The sequence below is a fragment of the Pristis pectinata genome, chromosome 1 (assembly GCF_009764475.1).
Source record: "Pristis pectinata isolate sPriPec2 chromosome 1, sPriPec2.1.pri, whole genome shotgun sequence".
NCBI lineage: Eukaryota > Metazoa > Chordata > Chondrichthyes > Rhinopristiformes > Pristidae > Pristis > Pristis pectinata.
The window spans coordinates 84,345,463-84,370,699 of NC_067405.1; the positions used below are offsets into that span (position 1 = coordinate 84,345,463).

Genomic DNA, 25,237 nt, shown 5'->3' on the forward strand with positions numbered 1-25,237 from the left:
CTGATGGTCTCCACCTGATTACAGGAGCATTGTGAGGGCCCTGTGTGTTAACTGAGCAGAGCTCATCTCCCTAGGACAGATGGTTTGTGAAACTAGAATTAGCACCTTCTCGACATCCAGACTGATAATGGTGAAGTGCAGATACTGTAGTCATGTTGGAAATGTGCAAGCAAGTCCCACAAACATTGCTGTGACAATTAGATAGTGGCACAGTGGGTAGAACCGATGCCTCACAGCTCCAGTGATCTGGGTTCGATCCTGACCTCTGGTGCTGTGTGTGGAGTTTGCATGTTCTAATTGACTTATTATCGTCACATGTACCAAGATGCAGTGAAAAGCTTTGTGTTGCATGCCATCCAGACAGATCATTCCATACAGAAGTATATCATAGTCATTGAGCAATACAGCATGGGTACAGGCCCTTCAGCCCAACCAGTCCATGCTGACAACAGTGCCCACCCAGCTAATCCCAATTTCCATTGAGGTAGTACATAGGGAAAAACAATAACAGAATTCTCTGCCTGTGGCTGTGTGAGCTTCCCCCGAGTGCTCCAGTTTCCTCCCACATCCCAAAGATGTGCAAGTTGGTCGGTTAATTAGGCCACTGTAAATTTCCCAGTGTGTAAGTGTGTGTATGACTCAGTGGGCCAAAGGGCCTGTTTCCGTGCTTTGTGACTCCATGACTAGGAGATGGCTGGAGTTTCACTCTGTGCTACTAGGCCTTCTTAATCTCAGCCACCAGCCTGCCATGTCATAAAAAGCCCATCCCCCACTTGAGTCACCTTGCAAACTAGCCATATGCATGTGGGTCTGGATGCTCGACCCTGGGAATTGGAAGGGGTTAGTGACCCTGGGCCGAATGAGTAGTCTGGTAGTGAGGCATCGCGTTGGTCCATGAGCAGCATAGGTTCCACACCAGTGTAAGTAGTGGAGGCAGAGTCCAGAGGTCCAGACCGATAGAGGGAGGGCTGGGAGGTCAAAGGCTGAGGGGCTCTGGAGTAAAGACAGGAGGGACAAAGGCTGGCAGTCTGGGCCAGTGGGGGAAGGGGATGGACATTTGGGGGCCTGGGGCAGAGAGGCTGGGGGGAGTCGAAGGCCAGTGGTCAGAACCACTGCAGTGGGGAGTGGATGTAGATGTGTTGCCAGCTTTTGGCCCACTCATTTGATGGACATGAATTCCCACACTGGTGCCGGTGAGGCCCTGTGGGACAGGAGTTGTGAACCGTGCTGTTGAAATGCAGCTCGTCCTTTTCCTTGTCATTGCAACCCTGCAGGAGAAGGTGACAGGTCCTGTAGATACAGCTGAGCAGATGCCTAGTGACCCGTGCTCAGTCCAGTAGTTGCTGTTTTCAGAATCCTGGCTTTTTGTGAAGGAAAAGCCAAATCCCAAGTCCCACACACAGGTGGGTGAGAGGAAGGGCAAGTCCTTAGTTTGATAGAGCCCTTGGTAAGAGACACATAGTTGGGCTGTTCAGTCAGTGACTCCCCGAATGCCTGGCAACATTCATAGGATGTCTGTGCTTATTTTCACAGACTCTGCACCACCAGTGCCCAGTACTGAGAGGGACAGAGTAGAGCGGGAACAATTTCTAGTTCTCGCTGTTCAGGCTGAGCTTGTTGACCCGGACTGGCAAAGTGTGTGTGTCCATCACTCCTTCCGACAGAAGTCCTGATGACAGGTCTCCAGCCTGAAACGTTGACACTGTACCTCACCTGCTGAGGGCCTCCAGCATTTCCTGCTTTTTGCTTTTCTGACACTCTGTCACTGGCTGTGCCTATAGCCTTCTGCATCCTGAACTCTGGGATTCCCTCCCTTAGCCTCTGCCCCACCCCACTCTCCCCTCCCTTCTCTCCTCCTTTAATACGTAGCTCTCAGTCTGTGTTCATCAGGCCGTCCTTACCCACCCTGGTCTAACTGCCAGCACCTTGGCCAGACATTGGATTTGTGAGTTACCAGAATGTGGGCCTTTAATTTCCACCTGATGGGCGTGTGCTGCCCCTTATCCAGCTGTCCCAGATGGGCTGAGACAGTGAGTGAGGGAATTCTTGCAAGCATAGTGAAGTGTTTGAACACTAAAATGCTAGAAAATGCAGGTTGGGCAGCATCAGTGGAGAGAGAGAGTTAACGTGTTGACCCTCATGGAGGTGAGAAAATGTTGCAGTGAGAGGGAGGGATGGAGAGAGCAGGAATGTTGGCGATGGGGTGAAGACCAAGCCTGTCAGGGGTGAGGCTTTAGGCGCCGCCTGGAGGAGTGCAAGCAGAGGGAGATGAATGAAGGCAGATAGAACGACTAGTGTAGATAGGGACTTGATTATCAGCATGGACGTGTTGGGCCGAAGGGCCTGCTGTACAATTCTTTGACTATGACTGTGAAATGACAAACAAGATGTTGGAACCGTGACATTTGACCACTAACGTCAGCACAGCATAGCCGCCAGGGCCTGGTGTTCTATAAATCCATTCCATTTACTAACCTGTTCCAACCCTGAATCTGGCGGCTGACTGTGGAAATACTGAAGGAAATGAAGCTTCCTGCTCCACACAACGTGTGTTGTTCACTGGAGCCGACCCAGTTTGCAGAAAGCTCCGCTGTCAATATTAGTGTTGAGCTGCAGTGAGTGAAGAGAACTCAGTCGGTCCGACAACCTCAAATTTAATTTGTAGAACACCATTAATGTGTATTCGGGGGGGGGGGGTGGGGGGCGGTAAAAAGTGACCCTCTTGGCCCCTCCTTTTCATTTTAATGCCAATTTTCATCCAGTGATTATCCTGCATCACTCCAATGTGTAGCTCCTTTGTGCACTAGGACATTACACACATTCAGTGCACAGTCCAGCTCTGTTTAAGCCAACCACACTTGCCTGCCAGATTATTCCAAAGGTCATTGGTTCACGCTTTAAATTTTGGATGGAATTTAAGAATTAACGGAGAATAGCCAGTGCCTGAGGCTGTGGGCAGCCTGTGATTAGCCCTTCCATAGGACACCACAGGATGTTCTGTACACTGGGGGTCCAGCACTCTTCACTGCCTCCTGTCTGTAGCTGTATCAGCCTGGGAACTGGCAGCATGACCCAATGTGGAAGGAAGCCATTTGGCCCATAACACAGGGCTTAGGAGCAGGAGTAGACCACTTGGCCCCTCAAGCCTGCCTTGCTTTTCAGTACGATCCCCAACTCCTCTTCTGTGCCAGTTCCCCTTGGGTGTCAGTTCTTTGATCTTTCAGATATCTGTCTATCTCCACCTGAAATGTATCTAATGATCTGGCTCTTCCACCCTCGGTGGGGGGGTGGTGTGTGGGTGGAGGTGGGCAGGAATTCCAGAGATTCACCTCCCTCCGAGAGAAGAAATTTCTACTTGCCTTAGTTTTCAGTTACCTGCCCCTTATTTTGCAGTTGTGTCCCATTGTCTGCAACTCTCCCACTGGTGGAAACATCTCAGCATATACCCCCTATCAAAACCCCTTAAGATCTTGTATGTTTGAATAAGGTCACACCTCATTCTTGTCAACTCCCATAAATCTGTACCAGCTCTAGGTAAGACGAGTACAGCCAAACCCAGTCCCCTGGTCCTTCCCCAAGCCCTGCAGATCCTTTCCTTGTAGACATTACCACTGAATCCTCACCCCACCCAGCTTTCCAGTCCCAACCACTGGAAGTGTGAGCAAGGAAACAAAACTGCCAGAGGAACTCAGCGGGTCAAGCAGCATCTGTGGAGGGAAATGGGCAGTCGACGTTTCAGGTCGAGACCCAAATGAAGACTTCCATCTGTCCAGGTGAAGGGTCTCAACCTGAAATGTCGACTCTCCATTCCCCTCCACAGAAGCTGCTCGACCCACCGAGTTCCTCCAGCACATTGTTGCTCCAGATCCCAGCAATCTCTTTTGTCTCCACTAGATGTGTGAACTGTTTTCTCTGGGGTCACCTCTGGTTCTTTAACCAATCAGCTTCATTCTGTACCCTCTGGTTCTTGACCCCCCCCACCCCCACCCCCAATGGGAACAGTTTATCCATGCTTCCATACCCTTCCTGATTGTTACTTGCCTCCATCAGATCCCTTCAACAACCTGCTCCAAGGCAGACCCCAACTTCTCTAATCTACCCACGTCCCAGGGACTGTCTTGGTAAATCTCTTCCCCACCCTGTCTAAAGCCTATCTGCCTTCCTGAAGGAGCCTACTGCCACTCGCACTTCTTATTCAAACACAATCCGGTATCTGTGGTGACATGGTGAACATCCTTTTCAAAAAGCTAAATGTCCAGACACAGGAGCCTGCAATCCTGAAGCACCACAGACAGGTGGATAGGATACGGCCCTGGTGTCAGCAGCCAACCTCTGGCTGTTACCATCCTGCTGGCTGTAGGATCTTGCTGTGCACTGTACATCGCACTCCTCCCCCCCCCCCCCCCCCCCCCCCCCCCCCCCCCCCCCCCCCCCCCCCCCCCCCCCACAAGCCCCTGACCTGCTCTTGTAGTCACGGTGTTTCTGTGGCTGGTCCAGCTGAGCTTCTGGTCAGGGTGACCCCCAGGATGATGGTGGGGGACTGAGCAGTGGTAATGTCACTGAATGCCAAAGTGGAGGTCAGTAGCTCACCTGTCCTTGGAGATGCTTGGCATCCCACACGGTTGATCTGCCAACCAGATCAATTACTCCAACGGCAGTGAAGAGATGGCTGCCTTTCACCTGAGGCCAGCCATTCGAATGAGATGACACACTCTTCTGTGTCGCAAGGGGATATGAGCCTCACCAGCTGGGTGAGTTGAATGGCTGCAGTACCCGCACACTCCATCCGGGAGGTACATAACTAACCACACCTTCAGTCCCCTCACGACAGCTCTGAACTGGTTGGAAAGTAGGAGCAGCAGCATCAGTTGTTGGACCTCTTCCCATGCTACACCACGGAGCCAAACGTTTACTGCTCACCCTTTCAAATCAGTCTGTTTTACAGGGATCTGGAAGTAAGGGCTCTCATTTCTGTATAATCATTCACAGCTTGAAGTGTCCTAGCTGGGAGCTGTGGGTAATGGATTCCAGGGGTTGGGTGAGGTGGGGTTCTGCTGGGAGCTATGGCGAATTGAGATGGGGTTCTGCTGGGAGCTGTGGCGAATGGATCCCAGGGGCTGGGTGAGATGGGGTTCTGCTGGGAGCTGTGGGGTATGGATCCTAGGGGCTGGGTGAGGTGCATTTTGTGTGGTTCAGTTGCCCCCCCCCCCCAGGGTTTGCACTGAATGATCTAGGGGTTAGGGGTTCTAAGTGCCCATTGGCACTGGTTGTAGGGCAGCAGTGGGTGAAAGGGAAGGAGGGCATGTAGTGATGAGGACACTGTGATTCTGCAACGAGACATACAGACAGTCCCCAGGTTACATAGGGTTCTGTTCCTGAGAACTGTTCGTAAGTCAGAAATGAACAGAAACAGTGTGTGGGAGAGGATCACAGGAACGGCTGTGATGGGAGAGCAAGCAGCCGCCAGCCGGCCTCACTGACTCAGTGAGTGAGTCTGCTTAGCGTTCCCGGCTCTGCTCGGCTCCACTCAGCCCCCTGTTGTTGCAGCTCGGGGTAGGGGAGAGAAGGCAGGTGGAAATGTCCTTGTCCCCACCCGGCAGAAGATGCCTGCAGCCCCATAGCAGCTGGCAAATCCATCCCGCCAGTCTCCCAAACACTGGCCCATATGTACAGGGTGTCCATAAGTTGGATGTTCGTAACCTGTAGAAAGATTGCGTGATTGGGCAAATGGAGTTTAATGTGGGGAAGTGCAATGTTATCCCAGTGGAATTCAAAGAATCAAAAGGCAAATTATTATGTAAATGGAGAGGGACTGCAAATGAGTGAAGTTCAGAGGGATCTGGGAGTTCTCGTGCATAAATCACAGGTCCAAGTAGTTACGAAGGCAAATGGCATTTTGGCTTTCATTGCACAGGGGTTGGAGTTTAGAAATAGTGAGGTTTTTCAGGGTGTTGGTGAGGCCACTCCCAGAATACTGTGCGCAGTTTTGATCCCATTACATGACAGAGAATATTGTGGCATTGGAGACAGTCCAAAGGGGATTCACCTGGCTAATTCCTGGGATGAGAGGGTTGTCCTGTCAAGAGAGGCTGGACAGTTTGGGCCTGTATCCCTTGAAGTTTAGAAAATGAGGGGGTGACCTCATTCAAATGTGTAAGATCTTAAGGGGACGCAAGAGACTGCCAATGTTGGAACCTGGAGCAACACACACAGCGCTGGAGGAACTCAGCCAGTCAGGCAGCACCTGTGGAGGGACTATCCAGGTGAAGGGTCTCAACCCGAAACATTGACTATCCATTTCCCTCTATAGATGCTGCCTGACCTGCTGAGCCCTTCAGGATCCTAAGGGGGCTTGAGAAGGGTAGATGTTGAGATGATCCCACCAGTGGGAGAGTCACAGACAAGGGGGGCACAACTGCAGAATAAGAGGCCGGTTATTTAAAGCTGAGTAGTGCAGAAATGTCTTTTCTCAGAAGGTGGTAAATCTCTGGAACTCCCTGTACCAGAGGTTGGTGGGAGCCAGATCATTAGATATAATTAAGGTGGAGGTCGATAAATTTTCGAATGATCAAGGACCATGTGGGACAGGCACAGCGGAGGCGTTGGGGTAGGTCAGCCATGATCATATTGAAAGGCAGGGCAGGCTTGAGGAGCCTGGTTCTATTTCTGCTCCTGTGTCCTTGTGATTGAGAAGGCAGATTGGGGCAGTGTCACACACAGCCAGTGGCTGCTCCCAGATGTGCTGCTGAGACAGAGAACCCGGGCTTGTTACCGTCCTCACAGTTACTGACCCTCCTTCATTGCAGAGCAACCCAGCTCCACAAAGCCCTGTTGCCTGAGCATCACTGCAGGCCCCAGGGGCAGGTGTGTTGTTGTGAGTCAGCCCCTCCTGTGCTGCATCTTGGTTGCGTTATACTTGATGCCACTGGGCGGAGCTGTCTCCCTTCCTGTGTGTGTAAGACAGCAGTGTGTTAATGAGTGTGCACCTCAGCCGTGCACCCATCTCACCAATGCAGCTTTGCAAGGCAATCTTCACACTTGTGCAGTGTGCCCGGCCCTCCCCAGGGCACCCGAGCACCTACCCACAGAAAAGTACTTCTGAGAGTATCGTAAAGTGGCAATGTCAACAGCTGCTCTGAGCACAGCAAGCTCCCGCAAACAGGAGTGTGATGGTCACCCAATGATCAGGTTCAGCTCCCCATGTTCCTATCAGCTCCCTACAGATTCAACCACACCTGCACAGTACAGGTGGTCCCTGTGGAATGAACCAACGTGGAACAGGGCAGCACAGGAACAGGCCCTTCAGCCCACAATGTCTGTGCTGAACATGATGCCAGATTAAACGAATCCCTTGTCCCTGCACATGATCCATATCCCTCCATTCCCTGCATGTTCATCTGCCTATCTAAAAGCCTCTTGAATGCCACTATTGTATCGAGTTCTGTTTTTACAAACGTCCGTATGTTGATTTTGTCCATAAATTGGAAAATACACAAAAATCCCTCGATACAGTAACCGTACTTCCACAGTATTATAATGAATGGCATCAAGAGCTCATGACTGATAAGAACAATTACTGCGTGGAGAGAGAGAGGGGGGAAGCTAGTTCTGCCATTCATAGGACTGAATTTATGTACAAATGTCAGATTTCTGAATTTAAGTATTATGGGAGCTTGTTTGTACGTAGGGGTGTTCGTAAGTCAGGTGTTCATAATCCGGGGACAGACTGTAGGGGCAATTTACAGCAGTCAATTAACCCTCCAAACCCCCACATCTTTGGGATGTGGGAAGGAACCAGAGCACCTGGAGAAAACCTACGTGGTCTCAGGGAGAACGTGCAAACTCCACACAGTACCCAAAGTCGGATTGAACCCTGGTCTCTGGCGCTGAGACAGCAGCGCTACATGTTGTTCCACTGTGCCAATGCTGGGCTGAATGTAATGGAGTTGTCTGATGAGGGTTGCAATGTATTAAGGCAGGTTTTCCCTCTCTCCTTCTTCAGCATGACGGACAGCCCTACTGCCACAAGCCCTGCTACGGAATCCTGTTTGGACCAAAAGGTAAACAGAATCACCTTGAAGATGTCAGCTGGGGCAGGATTTCCTCGAGAGCTTCAGGGAGCAGGCCGCCTGTTTAACACACTTTTCCATTCATCCTTAACACAGAAACATTACACTGTAGAAGGAAGCCATTTGGCCCATCGATCCCATGCTGGCTCTCTGCAAGCACAGTTTAGTTAGTCTCATTCTTCAGCTCTTTCCCTGCCTTGCAACGTTTACATCCCTCAAGTGCTCTCCAGTCCCCCTTTGAATTGAGCAGCCTGCCTGGAGGAGAGGCAGAAGCAAAGCCCATGACCATTCACCGCAGGCACAGGCTTTGCATCAAGCCAGCGGGCTCCTTAGTTGAACCTGTACCTTGTGATTGTCCCCCTTCTCCCATTTCTCTCCATTCATTTTGTGACTTTCCCTCTCGCACTCTGTGTCATGGAGTTATACAGCATGGAGACAGGCCCTTCGGCTCAGCTTGTCCATGCTGACCAAGTTGCTTACCTGAGCTATTTTTCATTTGGCCCATGTCCCTTTGAACCTTTCCTATCCACGAACCATGTCTATTAAATATTGTAACTGTACCCACCTCTACCACTTCCTCTGGCAGTTCGTTCCACATACCCACCACTCTCTTTGTGGGAAAAAGATACCCTTTAAATCTTTCTCCTCCCACCTTAAACATATGCCCTCCAGTTTTATACTCCTCTACCCAGGAAAAAGACTGACCATCCACCTTATCTGCACCATAGAAAACTACAGCACAGAAAACAGGCCATTTGGCCCTTCTAGTCTGTGCCGAAACATTATTCTTCTAGTCCCATTTACCTACCCCCAGCCCATACCCCTCCAGACCTCTCTCGTCCATGTATCTATCCAATTTACTCTTAAAAGTTCAGAGCGAGCCCGCATTTACCACATCAGATGGCAGCCCATTCCATACTCACACCACTGAGTGAAGAAGTTCCCTCTAATGTTCCCCCTAAACCTTTCCCCTTTCACCCTAAAGCCATGTCCTCTCGTACTTATCTCTCCTAATCTAGGTGGAAAGAGCCTACTTGCATTAACTCTGTCTATGCCCCTCATGATATTTATAAACCTCTGTAAGGTCTCCCCTCAGCCTTCGATGCTGCAGAGAAAACAACCCAAGTTTATCTGACCACTTCTTATAGCTCATGACCCCTCATCCAGGCAACATCCTGGTGAACCTCTTCTGCACCCTCTCCAGAACCTCCACATCCTTCCTGTAATGTACTGACCAGAACTGCGCACAATACTCCACGAGGAGGAGTGAAGAAATGTGGGAGGGTGGTAGGGCAGGAGGAGGATCTGTACCTGCAGTGGGGAGGAGAGATTGTGGCACCCCTGTGTTGTAGCACTTCCTATCTTCACCTCCTTGCTTTCGTTACAGGGGTCAACACTGGAGTTGTTGGCAGCTACATCTACGAGAAGATGGACGCCCCCGGGGACCAGTGACGGGCATGTCCGACCCCAGCTGAATCCATCGGATATCGCTGACTTCCCAATGCTGACGCAAGGTGCACAGACACTCTACTCACAACACACCGCGACAGTAGCTTAGAAACCCTGAACTAGGCCTACCCCAGGTATTAACTGTAGTTTGAACTAGTGTGCTGTTGACCAACTAGTATTTAATTTGCGTGGACTGTATCACGGTGGGGACATGGCTCCCCGTCACTGGCCCCTGATCTTTCACAGCGTCAGAGCAGGTGAGAGCCGTCAAAGGGTCTTCCCAAAGTTCTCGAGGCAGAGAATGATGGTAGGCCTGAGGCAGCAGCTTGTGAGGACAGTGGATCTGTGGGCAGTAACACCAGCCCCACGCTGACCTTGTGTTGATCTGTGCTGCCCCTCCCAGGCTCCGAAACCCTCCTCCCCTCCTCATGAAGAGCTGTGTGTCTGATCGTCCCTCACCATACACCTCCACTCTCCCTCCTGAAACTTCAGGCCTCTACTTACAGTATTATATTCAGCAAAGTACTGCTTAAAGAATGCGTTTTTTTTAAATGTACCAACAAAGAGAAGCATCCTGTTAATATGCATTAATGAGAGTTAATTGAAGTTATCTTTTACTGGTAATAAACAATGCCAAACTTTTCCGGAGATGTCTTTGTTGCATTCATTTCCTTTCCCCCAGCTGCTAATTGTGATCATGTGTACTTTTCCCCTGCTCCTCCTGAGGGCGCTATCTTCAACTGAGGGCACGTCTGTGGGTGCAGCAGAGCCCCTAATCTGGGTGACCACAGACCCCTGACTGTAGGTATGCTGGACTGGCCCAGATCACATCCAGACCCGGGTTACTCCGTTGAGGGAAGAGTGGAGCATAGAACAGGCATTTCGGCCCATTATATCTGTGTTGGCCATGATGTCAGTTTAAACTGCACATAGAACATAGAACAATTACAGCACAATTCAGGCTCTTTGGCCCACAAAGCTGCGCCGAAAATGTCCCTACCCTAGAAATTACTAGGCTTACCCATAGCCCTCTATTTTACTCAGCTCCATATACCTATCTAACAGTCTCTTGAAAGACCCTATCGTATCAGCCTCCACCACCATTTCCGGCAGCCCATTCCACACACTCACCACTCTCTGAGTAAAAAAAACTTACCCCTGATATCTCCTCTATATCTACTTCCCAGCACCTTAAACCTATGTCCTCTTGTGGCCACCAATTCAGCCCTGGGGAAAAGCCTCTGACTATCTACCCGATCAATACCTCTCATCATCTTATACACCTCTATCAGGTCCCCCACCCCCCCCCCCCCCCCCCCCCCCCCCCCCATCCTCCATCTCTCCAAGGAGAAAAGGCCGAGTTCCCTCAACCTACTTTCATAAGGCATGCTCCGCATTCCAGGCAGCATCCTTGTAAATCTTCTCTGCACCCTTTCTATGGCTTCCACATCCTTCCTATAGTGAGGTGACCAGAACTGAGCACAGTATTCCAAGCGGGGTCTGACCAGGGACCTATATAGCTGCAACAATATCTCTCGGCTCCTAAATTCAATTCCCCGATTGATGAAGGACAATACACCATATGCCGCCTTAACCACAGAGTCAACCTGCGCAGCCACTTTGAGCGTCCTATGGACTCTGATCCTCCACACTGCCAAGAGTCTTACCATTAAGACTATATTCCACCAACATATTTGATCTACCAAAATGAACCACTTCACACTTATCTGGGTTGAACTCCATCTGCCACTTCTCAGCCCAGTTTTGTATCCTATCTATGTCCCGCTGTAACTTCTGACAGCCCTCCGAACAATCCACAACACCCCCAACCTTCGTGTCATCCGCAAACTTACTAACCCACCCCTCCACTTCCTCATCCAGGTCATTTATAAAAATCACAAGTAGTAAGGGTCCCAGTACATATCCCTGAGGTACACCACTGGTCACTGACCTCCACTCAGAATATGACCCCTCAACAACCACTCTTTGCCTTCTGTGGGCCAGCCAGTTCTGGATCCACACTGCAATGTCTCCTTGGATCCCCTGTCTCCTCACCTTCTCCATAAGCCTTGCATGGGGTACCTTATCAAACTCCTTGCTGAAATCCATATACACTACATCTACTGCTCTCCCTTCATCGATGCGCTTAGTCACATCCTCAAAAAATTCAATCAGGCTCGTAAGGCAGGACCTGCCCTTGACAAAGCCATGCTGACTATTCCTAATCATATTATACCTCTCCAAATGTTCATAAGTCCTGCCTCTCAGGATCTTCTCCATTAGCTTACCAACCACTGAGGTTAGACTCACCGGTCTATAATTTCCTGGGCTATCCCTACTCCCCTTCTTGAATGAGGGAACAACATCCGCAGCCCTCCAATCTTCCAGAACCTCTCCCGTCTCCACGGACGACACAAAGATCATCGTCAGAGGTTCCGCAATCTCCTCCCTCGCCTCCCACAGCAACCTGGGGTACATCTCATCCGGTCCCGGTGACTTATCTAACTTGATGCTTTCCAAAAGTTTCAGCACCACCTCTTTTCTAATATCTACATGCTCAAGCTTTTCAGGCCGCTGCAAGTCCCCACTACAATCCCCCAGATCTTTTTCCGTGGTGAATACTGACGTAAAGTATTCATTAAGTACCTCTGCTATTTCTTCCGGATCCATACACACCTTCCCACTGCTGCACTTGATGGGCCGTATCCTTTCGCATTTCATCCTCTTACTCTTCACATATTTGTAGAATGCCTTGGGGTTTACCTTAATCCTGCCTGCCAAGGCCTTCTCATGTCCCCTTCTGGCTCTCCTAATCTCTTTCTTAAGTTCCTTCCTTTTAGCCTTGTACTCCTCCAGATCTCTAACATTACCTAGCTCTCTGTACCTTTTGATGCTTTTCTTTTCCTTTTGACTAGATTTATTATTATTATTATTATCTGCCTGCACGTGATCCATGTCCCTCCATTCCCTGCATGTTCATGTGCCTCTTGGCCACCATCGTGCCTGCTTCCACCAGTGCGTACCAGGCACCTACCACTCTGTGTAGGGGAAAAAAAACTTCCCTCATAAATCTCCTTTAAACCTTCTCCCTCTCACCTCAAAGCTATGCACTCTAGTATTTGACATTTCCACCCGGGAATAGACTCTTGACTACCTTATCTATGCCTCTCATAATTTTATAAACCTCTGTCAAGTATCCCCTCAGCCTCCAACGCACCAGAGAAAACAACCCAAGTTTGTCCAACCCCTCCTTACTGCTAGAGCTCAACTTGTTTCTCATCTCCTGCCTCCCTGTCCTGGAGAGGCAGTGAGACAATATCTAGCCTCTGGGACAGCCTTTATTGATTCAATTTTGTGATCTGAGTGTCGCTGGCAAGACCAGCATTTGTTGCCCCTAATGAGACGCTGAGCTGTCTTCTCGAACCACTGCAGTCCTTCTGGTGAAGGTGCTCCCACAGTTCTGTTGGGGAGGGAGTTCCAGGATTTAATCCCAGTGATGGTGAAGGAGTAGCAGTACTGATTTGGAAATGTATAGTGTGTGATTGAGGGAGTAACTTGCATATAGTGGTGATCCCATGCATCTGTTGCCCAGGTTATTCTTGATGTGGAGGTGACAGGCGTAGGAGGTGCTGTTGGAGTAGTCTAGGTGAGTAACTGCAGTGCATTTTGCAGATGGTTCACACTGCAGCCACTGTGCACCAGTGGTGGAAGGAACGAATGTTTAGGGTGGTAGCTGTGGTACCAATCAAACAGGCTGACTTGTCGGAGATGGAGTGGAGCTTGTTGAGGGCTGTTGGAACTGCACTCTCCCAGGCAAGTGGAGGGTGATCCATCACACTCCGGACTTGTGCCTTGTCGGCCGTGGAAAGGCTTTGGGGATGTCAGGAGGTGAGTCACTTGGCACAAGGCACTCAAACTCTGGCCTGGTCTTGCCACCTAAATGATGAGGTGGTAATGAGCTGGATTGGCTTTGTCTGTGTCTGACCCTGATGCCATGAGATAGCATGGGGTTTGGACTTGATCTTAAGAACTCCCAAGGGGTAACCTGTTGACCACGTGCCACCCCCTGTGATGGGTCTGACCTGGCAGTGGGACGGGTTGTGACGGAGGAGTCGTTGAATACCACTGTCAGCTTGTTGCTTTGGTGCTGTGTCGTACAGTTGTGCCAACTTAGACGCCAGTACGCAGGTGTTTGTAAGGGGGACATTGTGGGTTGACTGGGGTGGAGGTGACATTGCAGTGTCTGAATTCAGTGCTGGGGCCAGACACTCATTCTCCTGCCATTTTAACACAGCAGTTACAGTGTAACTCTGAGAGAGAGACAGCATGGAAATGGGCCCTTTGACCCACTGAATCTGTGTTGCCCATCAGCCACTCACTAATCCCATGTTATTCTCCCTACTTTCCCATCCCGTACACACTCCTTCCAGATTCTCCCACTCACCCAACACCAGGGACAATTCACAGTGTACAATTAACCTACCAACCCGCACGTCTTTGGGATGTGGGAGGAAACCGGAGCACCTGGAGAAAACCCATGTGGTCATGGGGAGAACATGCAAACTCCACACACACGGACAGCTCTGGAGCTGTGAGGCAGTGGCTTTACCAGCTACACCGCTGTGCCACCCTCTGTCTCTGAGGGTCCAGAGTCACATAAATGCCAAACAGGAATCGCACAGCAGAATTCCTCACCGGAAGGACTTGTGAACTGGATTGTTTCTGTGACAGTCCAGTAGTTCCTGGTCACCATTACAATAACAAGTTGGTTCTTAAAGAAAACATTTTATTTAAATTTGGCAGTTGCTGCAATCAGTCCCAGCAGTGCCTTGGAATCGAACCTCTGACAGTCCCATCCTGTAGGGACATTAATCTTGATGAAACAATTGTAAACAGAAACCATCTTCATTTCCTAATGTGACCATACAAGAGTAAATGAATCCAGAGCGGAGGAGGAGCCTGACTTGCCTGGGCAGAGCCCCGAGATCGCAATTTAGACTTGGTCCCACACAGCTGGATATTCAAACCCTGACGAATGCACACCTGGCTGTGGGTCAAGGTTGTGTGGAATTTAATTCCACCTGATAGATGTCTGCAGGGAGGGGTTCACTGCATTTCCTTCTGGCACCTTGTCCATTAATTAAACAGCAAGAGTTTGCATTTCTATCATTTGGAAGTGGGTGAAATCTCCTCAACACCACAAAATTGGAATTGGTTTATTATTGTCACAAGTACCGAGATACAGTGAAAAGCTTTTGTTTGTGTGCCGTCCAGACAGATCATTCCACACATAAGTACATCGAGGTACAAAAGGAAAAGCAGAATGGAGAATATAATGTTACAGTTACAGAGAAAGTGCAGTGCAGGTAGACAAATAAAGTGCAAGGGCCATGACTGAGAGATCAAGAGTTCATCTTTAATTGGACAAGAGGTCCATTCAGTTGTCTTATAACAGCAGGATAGAAGCTGTCTTTGAGCCTGGTGGTACGTGTTCTCAAGCTTTTGTATCTTCTGCCCGATGGGAGAGGGGAGAAGAGGGAATGGCTAGGTTGGGAGGGGGTCCTTGATTATGTTGGTTGCTTTGCCAAGGCAGTAAGAAATGAAGGCAGAGTCCATGGAGGGGAGGCTGGTTTTCGTGATGTACTGAGCTGTGTCTACAACTCTCTGCAGTTTCTTGCAGTCTCGGGCAGAGCAGTTGCCATACCAAGCTGTGATGCATCCGGATGGGATGTTTTCTGTGGGTAATCTGTTGGAATTGGTCATCAGGGACATGCCGAATTTCCGTAGCCTTCTGAGTAAGTTGAGGTGCTGGTGTACCTTCTAGGCCATAGATCCACGTGGTTGGATCAGGACAAATTGTTGGTGATATTTACACCTAGGAACTTGAAGCCGTCAACCATCTCCCCCTCAACACTATTAATACAGATGGACATGAACTCTGACCTGCTTCCCGAAGTCAATGACCAGCTCTTTTGTTTTGCTGACATTGAGGGAAAGGTTGTTGCCTTGACACCATTCCACTAGTGACTACTAACAAAAACCGATAGAGGGACCCTAGGCAGGGGATTGCAGACCTGGGGCCCTGGCAGTTGTGGGCACCATACCCACTGTAGAACGGAGCGAGGATTGGAAGAGTACGGGGGAGATTCACCACAAAGCTGCCTGGATTGGAGGACTGTAGTAATGAGGAGAGATTGGATAGGCTGGGCTTGTTTTCCCTGGAGCGAAGGAAGGGTGACCTGATAACCGTATATAACATCACGAGAGGCATATATAGGGTAGATAGTTGAAATCTTCTTCCCCTGATAGGGCAATCAAAAACACGAAGGCACAAGGTGAGAGAAAGGAGTTTCAAAGGGGGTCTGAGGGGAAAGTTTTTTTCACACAGAGAGTGGTTGATATCTGGAACTGAGGAGGTGGTGGAATCAGGTACAATTACTATGTTTAAGGGGCATTTAGACTGACACCTGTAGGAGGAGGTGTAGAAGGATATCATCCTAATGCAGGCAAATGGTAGATGGGCAAAAAGGTCAGCATGGACAAGTTGGGCCGAAGGGCCCGTTTCAGGGCTGTACGACTCAATGACTCTATGACACAGGCTGTTTGGAGAGGTGAGAGGTGGCGAGGATGAATCCTGGAGAAAGGGTTGGAAACAAGGGTTGGAGTTGAAGTTTGAAGGAAGCTCATAGCTGCGACAAGAGGAGGCCCTGGTTAGGGCAAAGTGTTTGGCGCCCTCGTGTTCATGGGAGGTGGTGGAGGCTGGAGTTGAGGAAGCAGTGGGAGGGAAGGGGTCAGGCTGCTGGGAGGTGACGGAGATGTTCTCTGTGATGGCAGGGACATGATACTCCTCTGGGACCCTTGCCCATCTCTTGAAACAGTCTTTTTGTCCACCTCTTCATCTTCCTTTGCTCCAAAAAAGACGACCCCAGCACCTCCATCTCTCGGCAGAACAGGGGACACATTGTTGATGTGGCCTGACCTGGTGAGTTCGTCTGGCAGGTTGTTTCTTGCTCCAGATTCCAGCCTCTGCAGTCTCGTGTGTCTCCAGTGTACGGTCAGGTCAGAAGTTCATCCCACTGAGGTCAGCGGATTGGGGTTCAGGGGCAGAGTGCAGTGTGGGAGGGGGAAGAAGCAATTAAAGGGGAATTTTGGGGAGGCTATGTTGAGAGTGGGGGTGGGAGGAGTCTTGTGGGGAATGGCATGGACCACACTTTCAGGTCATTTGACTGTGTTGGCAGTAATGCTGGGTCCCTAAATCATTGCAGTTCAGAACCACTTCACCTGCTGTGGGATGTCCTGAGGTCAACTCTGGATTCCTATTAAAAATAGGTCAACAGCTGGCTGGTTAGTGAGTGAGTGTCAGGACACTCCCAACAAACTCCAAGGTTGAGGCTCTCAGAATAGCTTATGAAATCATGTCATCAGACACAGGAATGTGTGGCCAAAAGTGTTCATGTTTGGAACAGATGTGCTGGAAGAGGAATGTGACCCACTGTTAATGTTGCTCATGGAAACCGTCAAAATAATTCTCGAAATAGACATATGAGAAGGTTTGTAGGAAGTGGAGATTTTCTCTGAGAGAGTGATCTCTGGGTGGAAGGAGGTTATGTAGTCCTTCCAGTCACTGAGTCTGCGATGGGAGAAATCCCATTCCAATCCTCTCCCCCCTTTCTGCTCTTTGTTGTGCATCGATCCAGGCCATTCCTTGGCATCCATCGGTGGTGGTACTGTCCCAGGGTTAATATTTCTTCAGCCGCCAAAGGCAGTTGCATTGCTCAGTGCCTACTTCGTAAATTGATTTATTATTGTCACATGTACCGAGGTACAGTGTTTTGCATGCCATCTGTACAGATCATTTCTTCACATCAGTGCTTTGAGGTAGCACAAAGGAAAACAATAACAGAATGCAGAATAAAGTGTTACAGTTACAGAGAAAATGCAGTGCAGGCAGACAATAAGGTGCAAGGTTATAACGAGGTAGATCAAGAGTCCATCTTATTGTACAAGAAGAGGTCCATTCAATTGTCTTATAACAGCAGGATAGAAGCTGTCCTTGAGCCTGGTGGTATGTGCTTTCAGACTTTTGTATCTTCTGCCCCGTTGGGAGGGGGGAGAAGAGAGAATGTCCAGGGTGGGTGGGGTGTTTGATTATGTTGGCTGCTTTACCGAGGCAGCAAGAAGTATAGACAGTCCATGGAGGGGAGGCTGTTTTCCGTGATGCACTGGGCTGTGTCCACAACTCTGCAGTTTCTTGTCGTCCTGGGCAGAGTAGTTGCCATACCAAGCCGTGATGCATCCAGATAGGATGCTTTCTGTGGTGCATCGATAGAAGTTGGTGAGGGTCAACAGGGACATGCTGAATTTCTTTAGCTTCTTGAGGAAGCAGAGGCACCGGTGAGCTTTCTTGGTCGTGGTTGGACCAGGACAGGCTACTGGTGATGTTCAGTCCTCGGAACTTGAAGCTATCAACCCTCTTGACCTCAGCACCATTGCTGTAAACAGGAGCATGTGCACACCACCCCCCCCCCCCCCCCCACTTCTTGAAGTCAATGACCAGCTCTTTTGTTATGCTGACATTGAGGGAAAGGTTGTTGTCATGACACCATGTCACTAGGCTATCATCTTCCTGTGCTATTGTTATTTGAGATCTGGCCCACTATGGTGGTATCACCTCCAAACTTGTAGATGGAGTTAGAGCAGAATCTGGCCACACAGTCATGAGTGTACAGGGAGTAGAGTAGGGAGCTGAGGACGCAGCCTTGTGGGGCACCAATCAAGGCGGAGGTGTTCCTGCCTGTCCTCACTGATTGTGGTCTTCTTGACGGCACTACTTGTCAGTGTTAGTCTGCAACAACAAGCCTTCCTGCCCCCTCTGTGCGGCTTCAAACAAACCCCTGTTGTGGCTACACAAATGTCAAAAGAAGTTGGGTTTCTCCTTTAATGATTTGTGATCAGTGATCAGTCAGGAGAACTGTTCATCATATCTTTTATTGGCTTGATAATTGGTTTGCACAGTTATACAGACAGGATTCTGAGCCTTTATCACAACCTCTATAACCCGTTCCAGCATTAAAGCCTTTGCAAAGCCATGTTTCACCAAATCCAGACTCCTGGTGATCCACCGATTACTGGGGCATTCCTCCCGAAATCTCTCTTGCTCTCCGCCTGCCCCACTTAAAACCGACCACTTTGAACAAACTTTAGGTCACCTGTTTGTACGTGTGTGGATTATTATGTAGGAAACAGGAGCAGGAGTTGGGGTTCTCCCATCCAATGAGATTTAGGCTGATGTTTTCCCACAGTGCTTTCCTGCACTTCCCAGATCTCTTGATTCCCTTAATATAGAGTCATACAGCACAGAACCAGGCTCTTTGGCCCAACTCGTCCATGCTGTCCAAGGTACCCACCAGAGTTACATTTTCCTACACTTGGCCCACATTCCTCTTTCCCATCCATGTACCTGTCCAAATGTCTTTTAAACGTAATAATATCTTTCTCTGCTGTGAATGTGCTGTCAGCATTGTCAGTATGGACGTGTAGGGCCAAAGGGTCTGTATCCTTGCTGTATGACAAATGACTAATCCTCTACAGCCCTCTCAGGTAGAGAATTCCAAACATCCACCCCCCTCTAGGAGAAGAAATTTCTCCTCATCTCACTCCTGAATGGCCAACCCCTTACTCTGAGACCGTGATTTCCACCCCCCACTCCCCCAGTTCATGCCCATCCCCATTCCTGTACCTACCCTGTCTAGAATTCTGTACCTTCCAATGAGATCACCTCTCGTTCTTCAAAAGTCTGAAGAGTGCAGGCCCAGTCTGCTTATTCCATCTCTCCAATGTGGAATCCATGGTACCAGTGGTGAACTAACTGTTAGAGCTCTCTCCTGTGCATCACACGGAAATAATACCCAGTTCCACCTGGAGAACAATCTAACCAGTGTTCACACTGCCCAATAAAAGCCTGACGGAAGGCCTTGTTGTATTTTGAGATCTTGTAAGGGTCCAGGATGACAGGAGGACCCCAGAATTCATTGACTCCTGGAACGTTTGACCCATCGTGTCTGCACTGGCTGAAATAATTCCCCAGCCTAATCCCAGTACTGGGTCCGTGATCCTGCAGGTCATGGCTCTTCAAGTCCACATCTAAGCACTGTTGAAACCCGATGAGTGTTTTTGTCTCCACCGTCCTCTCAGGTAGTGAGTTCCACATCCCCGCCACCTCTGGGGGGGAGGTCTGAGGTGAACTTTGTCAGCCAGGTGGTGAGGCCACAGAGGAAGATCTTTGTCCGCGTGTGATTCCGAGACCAGGAGGTGTGATGGGTTCCCCAGCCTGTGGGAGAGCAGGTGGTGGAAGAGATGGGTGTAAGGACAACCTGGCCAAACGCTGCAGGGACAAAGCAATCCAGTACACAGGAGACGGCAGGTGCTGGCATCTGGAGCAACAATCTGCTGGAGCAACTCGGCAAAGTCAAAGTCGAGCTTATTGTCATGTGCACAAGTACACGTGTGCACAGGTGCAATGAAAAACTTGCAGCAGCATCAGATACACAATGTTCACAAGAAAATAAAATATCTTTATGAGTCACATGTACATTGAAACACACACTGAAATGTATCTTTGCATCAAGTGTTCTGGGGGCAGCCTGCAAGTGTCGCCATGCTTCCAGCGCCAACATAGCATGCCCACAACTTCCTAACCTGTACATCTTTGGAATGTGGGAGGAAATCGGAGCACCTGGAGGAAATGCATGCAGACACAGGGAGAACATAGAAACTCCTTACAGGCAGTGGCCAGAATTGAACCTGGGTCGCTGGTGCTGTCATAACGTTATGCTAACCGCAACACTACCGTGCGTACAAAATTATACAAGAAAGAACAATTAGAACAAAAAAATGTCTGTTGCAGTGAAAAGTGGTCATAGTGTTGCTATACTGAGGTAGTGATTAAGGTTGTGCAGGTTGGTTCAAAAGCAGAATGGTTGAACTGAAGTAGCTGTTCTTGAACCTGGTGGTGTGGGACTTCAGGCTTCTGTACCTCCTGCCTGATGGTAGCTGTGAGAAGATGGCATGGCCCGGATGGTGGGGATCTTTAATGATGGACGTTGTCTTCTCGAGGCAGCCCCTCCTGTAGATACTACAGATGATGGGGAGGGACGTGCCAGTGATGTATTCGGCTGAGTCCACTACTCTCTGCAGCTTCCTACGTTCCTGCGCATTCAAATTGCTGTACCAGACCGTGATGCAACCAGTCAGGATATTTCAACAGAACATCTGTAGAAGTTTGTTAGACTGTTCGGTGATAAGCTGAACCTCCTTAACCCTCCAAGAAATTAGAGAATCTGTGGAGGGAAATTGACAGTCAACATTTTGTCTCGAGACCCTTCACCTGGACTGTTTAAATTTAGGTGTTGGGGGCCTCAGACTGAAGGCGGGAGTGCAGTGGGATCCCTGCACAGTGTCAGGGTCCCGGAGCGGGTGGGCTTACGATCCAGAACACGTAGAGCCGCTGGTTGTAGGTCCAGCGGAGGATGAAGCGGAATCGCAGACCCCGGCGCGTTTGGGTGAGCGAAGCCCAGAGCCGTGGGCGTGAAAGAGAAAGGCCAGAAGATACTGAAGTTTGGCGGGGAGGGTAGGGCGTGGGACATGGAGGGAAAACCGGAGGGAGAGGCGGGGAGGGTAGGGCATGGGACACGGAGGGAAAACCGCAGGGAGAGGTGGTGAATGGCATGCAAGTCCCTGAGGTCAGGCCAGGGGCTGTACAGAGGGGCCTGGAAATGGAGCTGGAAGCCACACAAGACACAGTGGCAGCCCCATGTGGCTCTGGTACTGAGTCTGGCTGAGAATGTGGTCGAGGAGCAGGAGGCCAGCAGAAACCATGGAGGGGGAGCAGTGAGAGAGGGTCTCACACAACTCCCACCGCAGAGAGAAGGGAAACCTCTTCACCTTGGGCAAACCTCAAGGTGACTCCACTGTGGAGTGGTAAATGGAGACACAGGAGACTGCAGAGGAGCGACACACGCGATGCTGGAGGAAATCAGTGGGTCAGGCATCCGTGGAGGGAAATGGACAGTTGGCGTTTCGGGTTGAGATCCTTCATTGGGACTGAAATGCCGAATGTCCTTTTCCTTCCACAGATGCTGCCTGTCCCACCAGCAGCTTGTTTTTAGCAGGAGGAGGGATTAGTATGGGGCACAGAACCTTTGTAACGGCGGCTGTGTTTATGTAAAGGGCATCATTACGGGAGACAGGAGCAGTGAGGACTGTTACCAGTGGCTCTGCTCCACTCCTGGAGAGGCCACAGTCAGCCAGGTCATTTGCATTTGGCCTTCTCTGGGAACAGTTTGGAGACTGCCCTGTGTTCCCAGGAGCTGTTAGTAAAGCATTGTATTTATATGTCATCTATTACCACGGCTGCCCAGATGCACAAGATATAAATAAGACTGGTGTATGCTGGGGAGGGGTTACGCCAGGAATAGAACAAGGTTCCCTCTGCTTCAGGGAACATCAGCCTCCTGAGGATCTGTAGCCTGGCAACTCAAGTCCCAGGCGCCAGCGTGGGTGAGCAGGGCCTTCGGCCCACCAAGTCCGTGCCGACCATCAACCACCCATTTGCACTAATCCCTTTTTATTCTCCCCACATTCTCATCAGTTTCCTCCAGATCCTACCAGTCACCTACACACTGGTATTGTCACTTGTACCGAGGTACAGTGAAAAACTTGTCTTGCATACCGTTCATACAGATCAATTCATTACACAGTACATTGAGGTAGTACAGGGTAAAAACAATAACAGAATACAGAATAAAGTGTCACAGCTACAGAGAAGTGTATTGCAGGTAGACAATAAGGTGCAAGGTCAAACAAAGTAGATCGTGAGGTCAACAGTCCATCTCATCATATAAGGGAACTGTTCAACTGTCTTATCACAGTGGGATAGAGGCTGTCCTTGAGCCTGGTGGTATGTGCCCTCAAGCTCCTGTATCTTCTGCCCGATGGGAGCGGGGAGGAGAGAGAATGACCCGGGCGGGTGGGGCCTTTGATTATGCTGGCTGCTTCACCAAGGCAGCGAGAGGTATAGACAGAGTCCATTAAGGGGAGGCTAGTTTCCGTGATGTGCTGGGCTGTGTCCACAACTCTCTGCAAGTTTGCACTGGGGGCAATTTACAGCGGCCAATTGACCTACCATTTGTGTATAAAATTACAAGGGGCAGAGATAGGGTGAATGCACTCAGTCTTTTTCCCAGGGCTGAGGAATCAAGAACTAGAGGGCATAGGTTTAAGGTGAGGGGGAAAAGATCTAATAGAAACCTGAGGAGCACCTTTACACCCAGAGAGTGGTCAGTATATGGAACAAGCTGCCAGAGGAAGTGCTTGAGGTGGGTACATTAACAACCTTTAAAAGACATTTAGGCAGGTAGATGGATAGGAAAGGTTTAGGGGGATATAGCTTAGATGGGAATCTTGGTTGGCATGGACCAGTTGGGCCGAAGGGCCTGTTTCCATGCTGTATGACTCTATGACCCTACCAACCTGCTCTGGTTTACTCCCACATCTTTGGATGTGGGAGTAAACCAGAGCACCCTGAGGAAGCCCACACAGTCACAGGGAGAACGTGCAAACTCCAAATAGGCAGCACCCAAGGTCAGGGTCAAACCTGGGTCTCTGAAGCTGCACCACTGTGACGCCCTAATCTTTGGTTAAGCGGAGAAGAAGGTCGAACCTGTGAGGAAGGAAGACCAGCTACGTTTACCTGACCTGGTTATCACAGCCCAACATCTGCTGTCTTCGAACATCTCGTGCGTTTAAGCAGAACTGCCCCAACCAGCCAAGGTAACGGCACATTTCAGACTGGCAGCACATTCAGTGCTTGGTTTGTTGCACGGCTTTGAGTGCAAGGCATTTCTGTTTCTGCCTTCAAGCATCATCCTCAAACATTTACCAGGCCTCCTGCCAACTTTAGAATTCCTTTTGTTTTGTGGGAGTATCTCTAATCCATTGGAAACTCAGTCAGCACCTCAAGGGGCACCTATGCACTGTATGTGAACTGAGTCCTTTGACTGAGGTCAGGACACGTTAAGACACATTGCCAGAGCAGGTGGTGACATCAGATACAATCACTGACACAATTTAGACAGACACTTAAAAGCTTAGAAGGATATGGTCCCTAATGTAGGCAAATGGGATTACTGTAGGTTGGCAAAGAGGTTGGCATGGGTGGGTCAGGCCGAAGGGACCGTTTCTGTGCTCTACGACTTGATGACTCAAAGGTTTAGATAGCTTCCATGAAGAACGAAGCAGAGGTAATGGTCATCACAGCGAAGCAATGGCTTTTTGTCTGAACATTCTGGAAGAAATCAAAACTTTGGGACCTCGGGGATGGGAAAGGTCTGCGAGTCTGCTCGTCTGTAAATGCAAGTCTGCTACTTGAGTAGCTCATTCCAAATACGCACCACCCTTTGTGTGAAGAAGCTCCCCCTGATGTCCCTTTAAAATCTCTTGCCTCTGATCTTAAACCTATGCCCTTTTGTTTTTAGCACCCCCTCCCTGGGTAAAAGACTGTGTGCTTTCACCTCACCCTGGTGATTGCTGCCCTCTTCTCTCCACAGGGATTGGTTCTGCTGGGCCTTCCAGAATGTTCTCTTATCATATCTTAGGGCTTGTTTTCCCTCTGTCACCAGTGTTGCTAGGTTGGTTGCTAGGGAGGGCCTGTTGATCCCAAACCAAATGAGATCATAACTCTGTTATCACTAATGCATGCACATGCACACGCACACACACACGCACACACACACACACACACACACACACACATGCAAACACACAGTCACAACTCATACACAGGCACTCACATGTACAAAGTCAAAATTGAAGTGGAGTTTATTGTCATATGCACAAGTACAACCTCATCAGGTGCAATAAAAAACTTACTTGTAGCAGCATCACAGGCACATAGCATCAGGTAAGCAGCATTCATGAGAAATCAAACACACATAAAAACAATTTATATATACATATACACACACACATACACAAACACACACAGACACTTGCAAACACTGCCTTTCATGAATAAGGGTACCACATTTGCTGTCCTCTTGTCATCTGATCCTTCAAATGTGGCCAGTGAAGATTTAAAAATCTCCATCAGGGCCCCAGCAATCTCCTCCCTTGCCTTCCACTGTAGCCTGGGATATATCTTATCAGGCCTTGGGAATTATCCACCTCTGCCATGATTATCCTCATCACTGGTGTGCCACAAGGCTGTATCCTCAGCCCCCTACTCTACTCCCTGTACATTATGACTATGTCTCCAGATTCTGCTTTAACTCCACCTTCAAGTTTGCAGATGACACCACCATAGTGGGCCGAAACTCAAATAACGATGAGTCGGAGTACTGGAAGGAGATAGCGAGCCTAGTGGCATGGTGCCAAGACAACAACCTTTCCCTCAATGTCAGCAAAACAAAAGAGATGGTCATTGACTTCAGGAAGCAGAGCGGAACACAGCCTACTGTCTGTATCAATGGCGCTGATGTCAAGATGGTCGAGAGCTTCAAGTTCCTATGTGCAAATATCACCAATAGCTTGTCCTGGTCCAACCATGTAGATGCAATGGCCAAGAAAACACACCAGCAAAAGAATAGCGTGGAAAGCGTCCTATGTATCACGGCTTGGTATAGTAACTGCTCTGCCCAAGACTGCAAGAAACTGCAGAGAGC

At 49.5% G+C, this 25,237-nt stretch overlaps 1 protein-coding gene across 1 annotated transcript in view; it reads left to right on the forward strand.

Moving 5' to 3' along the window:
- LOC127568823 (cysteine-rich protein 2-like) overlaps positions 1-10,161 on the forward strand; it is a 44,314-nt gene extending 34,153 nt beyond the window's left edge. The window contains exons 7-8 of the mRNA XM_052013023.1: positions 8,003-8,060; positions 9,457-10,161. Coding sequence (XP_051868983.1) covers positions 8,003-8,060; positions 9,457-9,521 — 123 coding nt within the window. The 3' untranslated portion in view covers positions 9,522-10,161. The remainder of the gene's footprint in view (positions 1-8,002; positions 8,061-9,456) is intronic.
- The last annotated feature ends 15,076 nt before the right edge of the window (positions 10,162-25,237 follow it).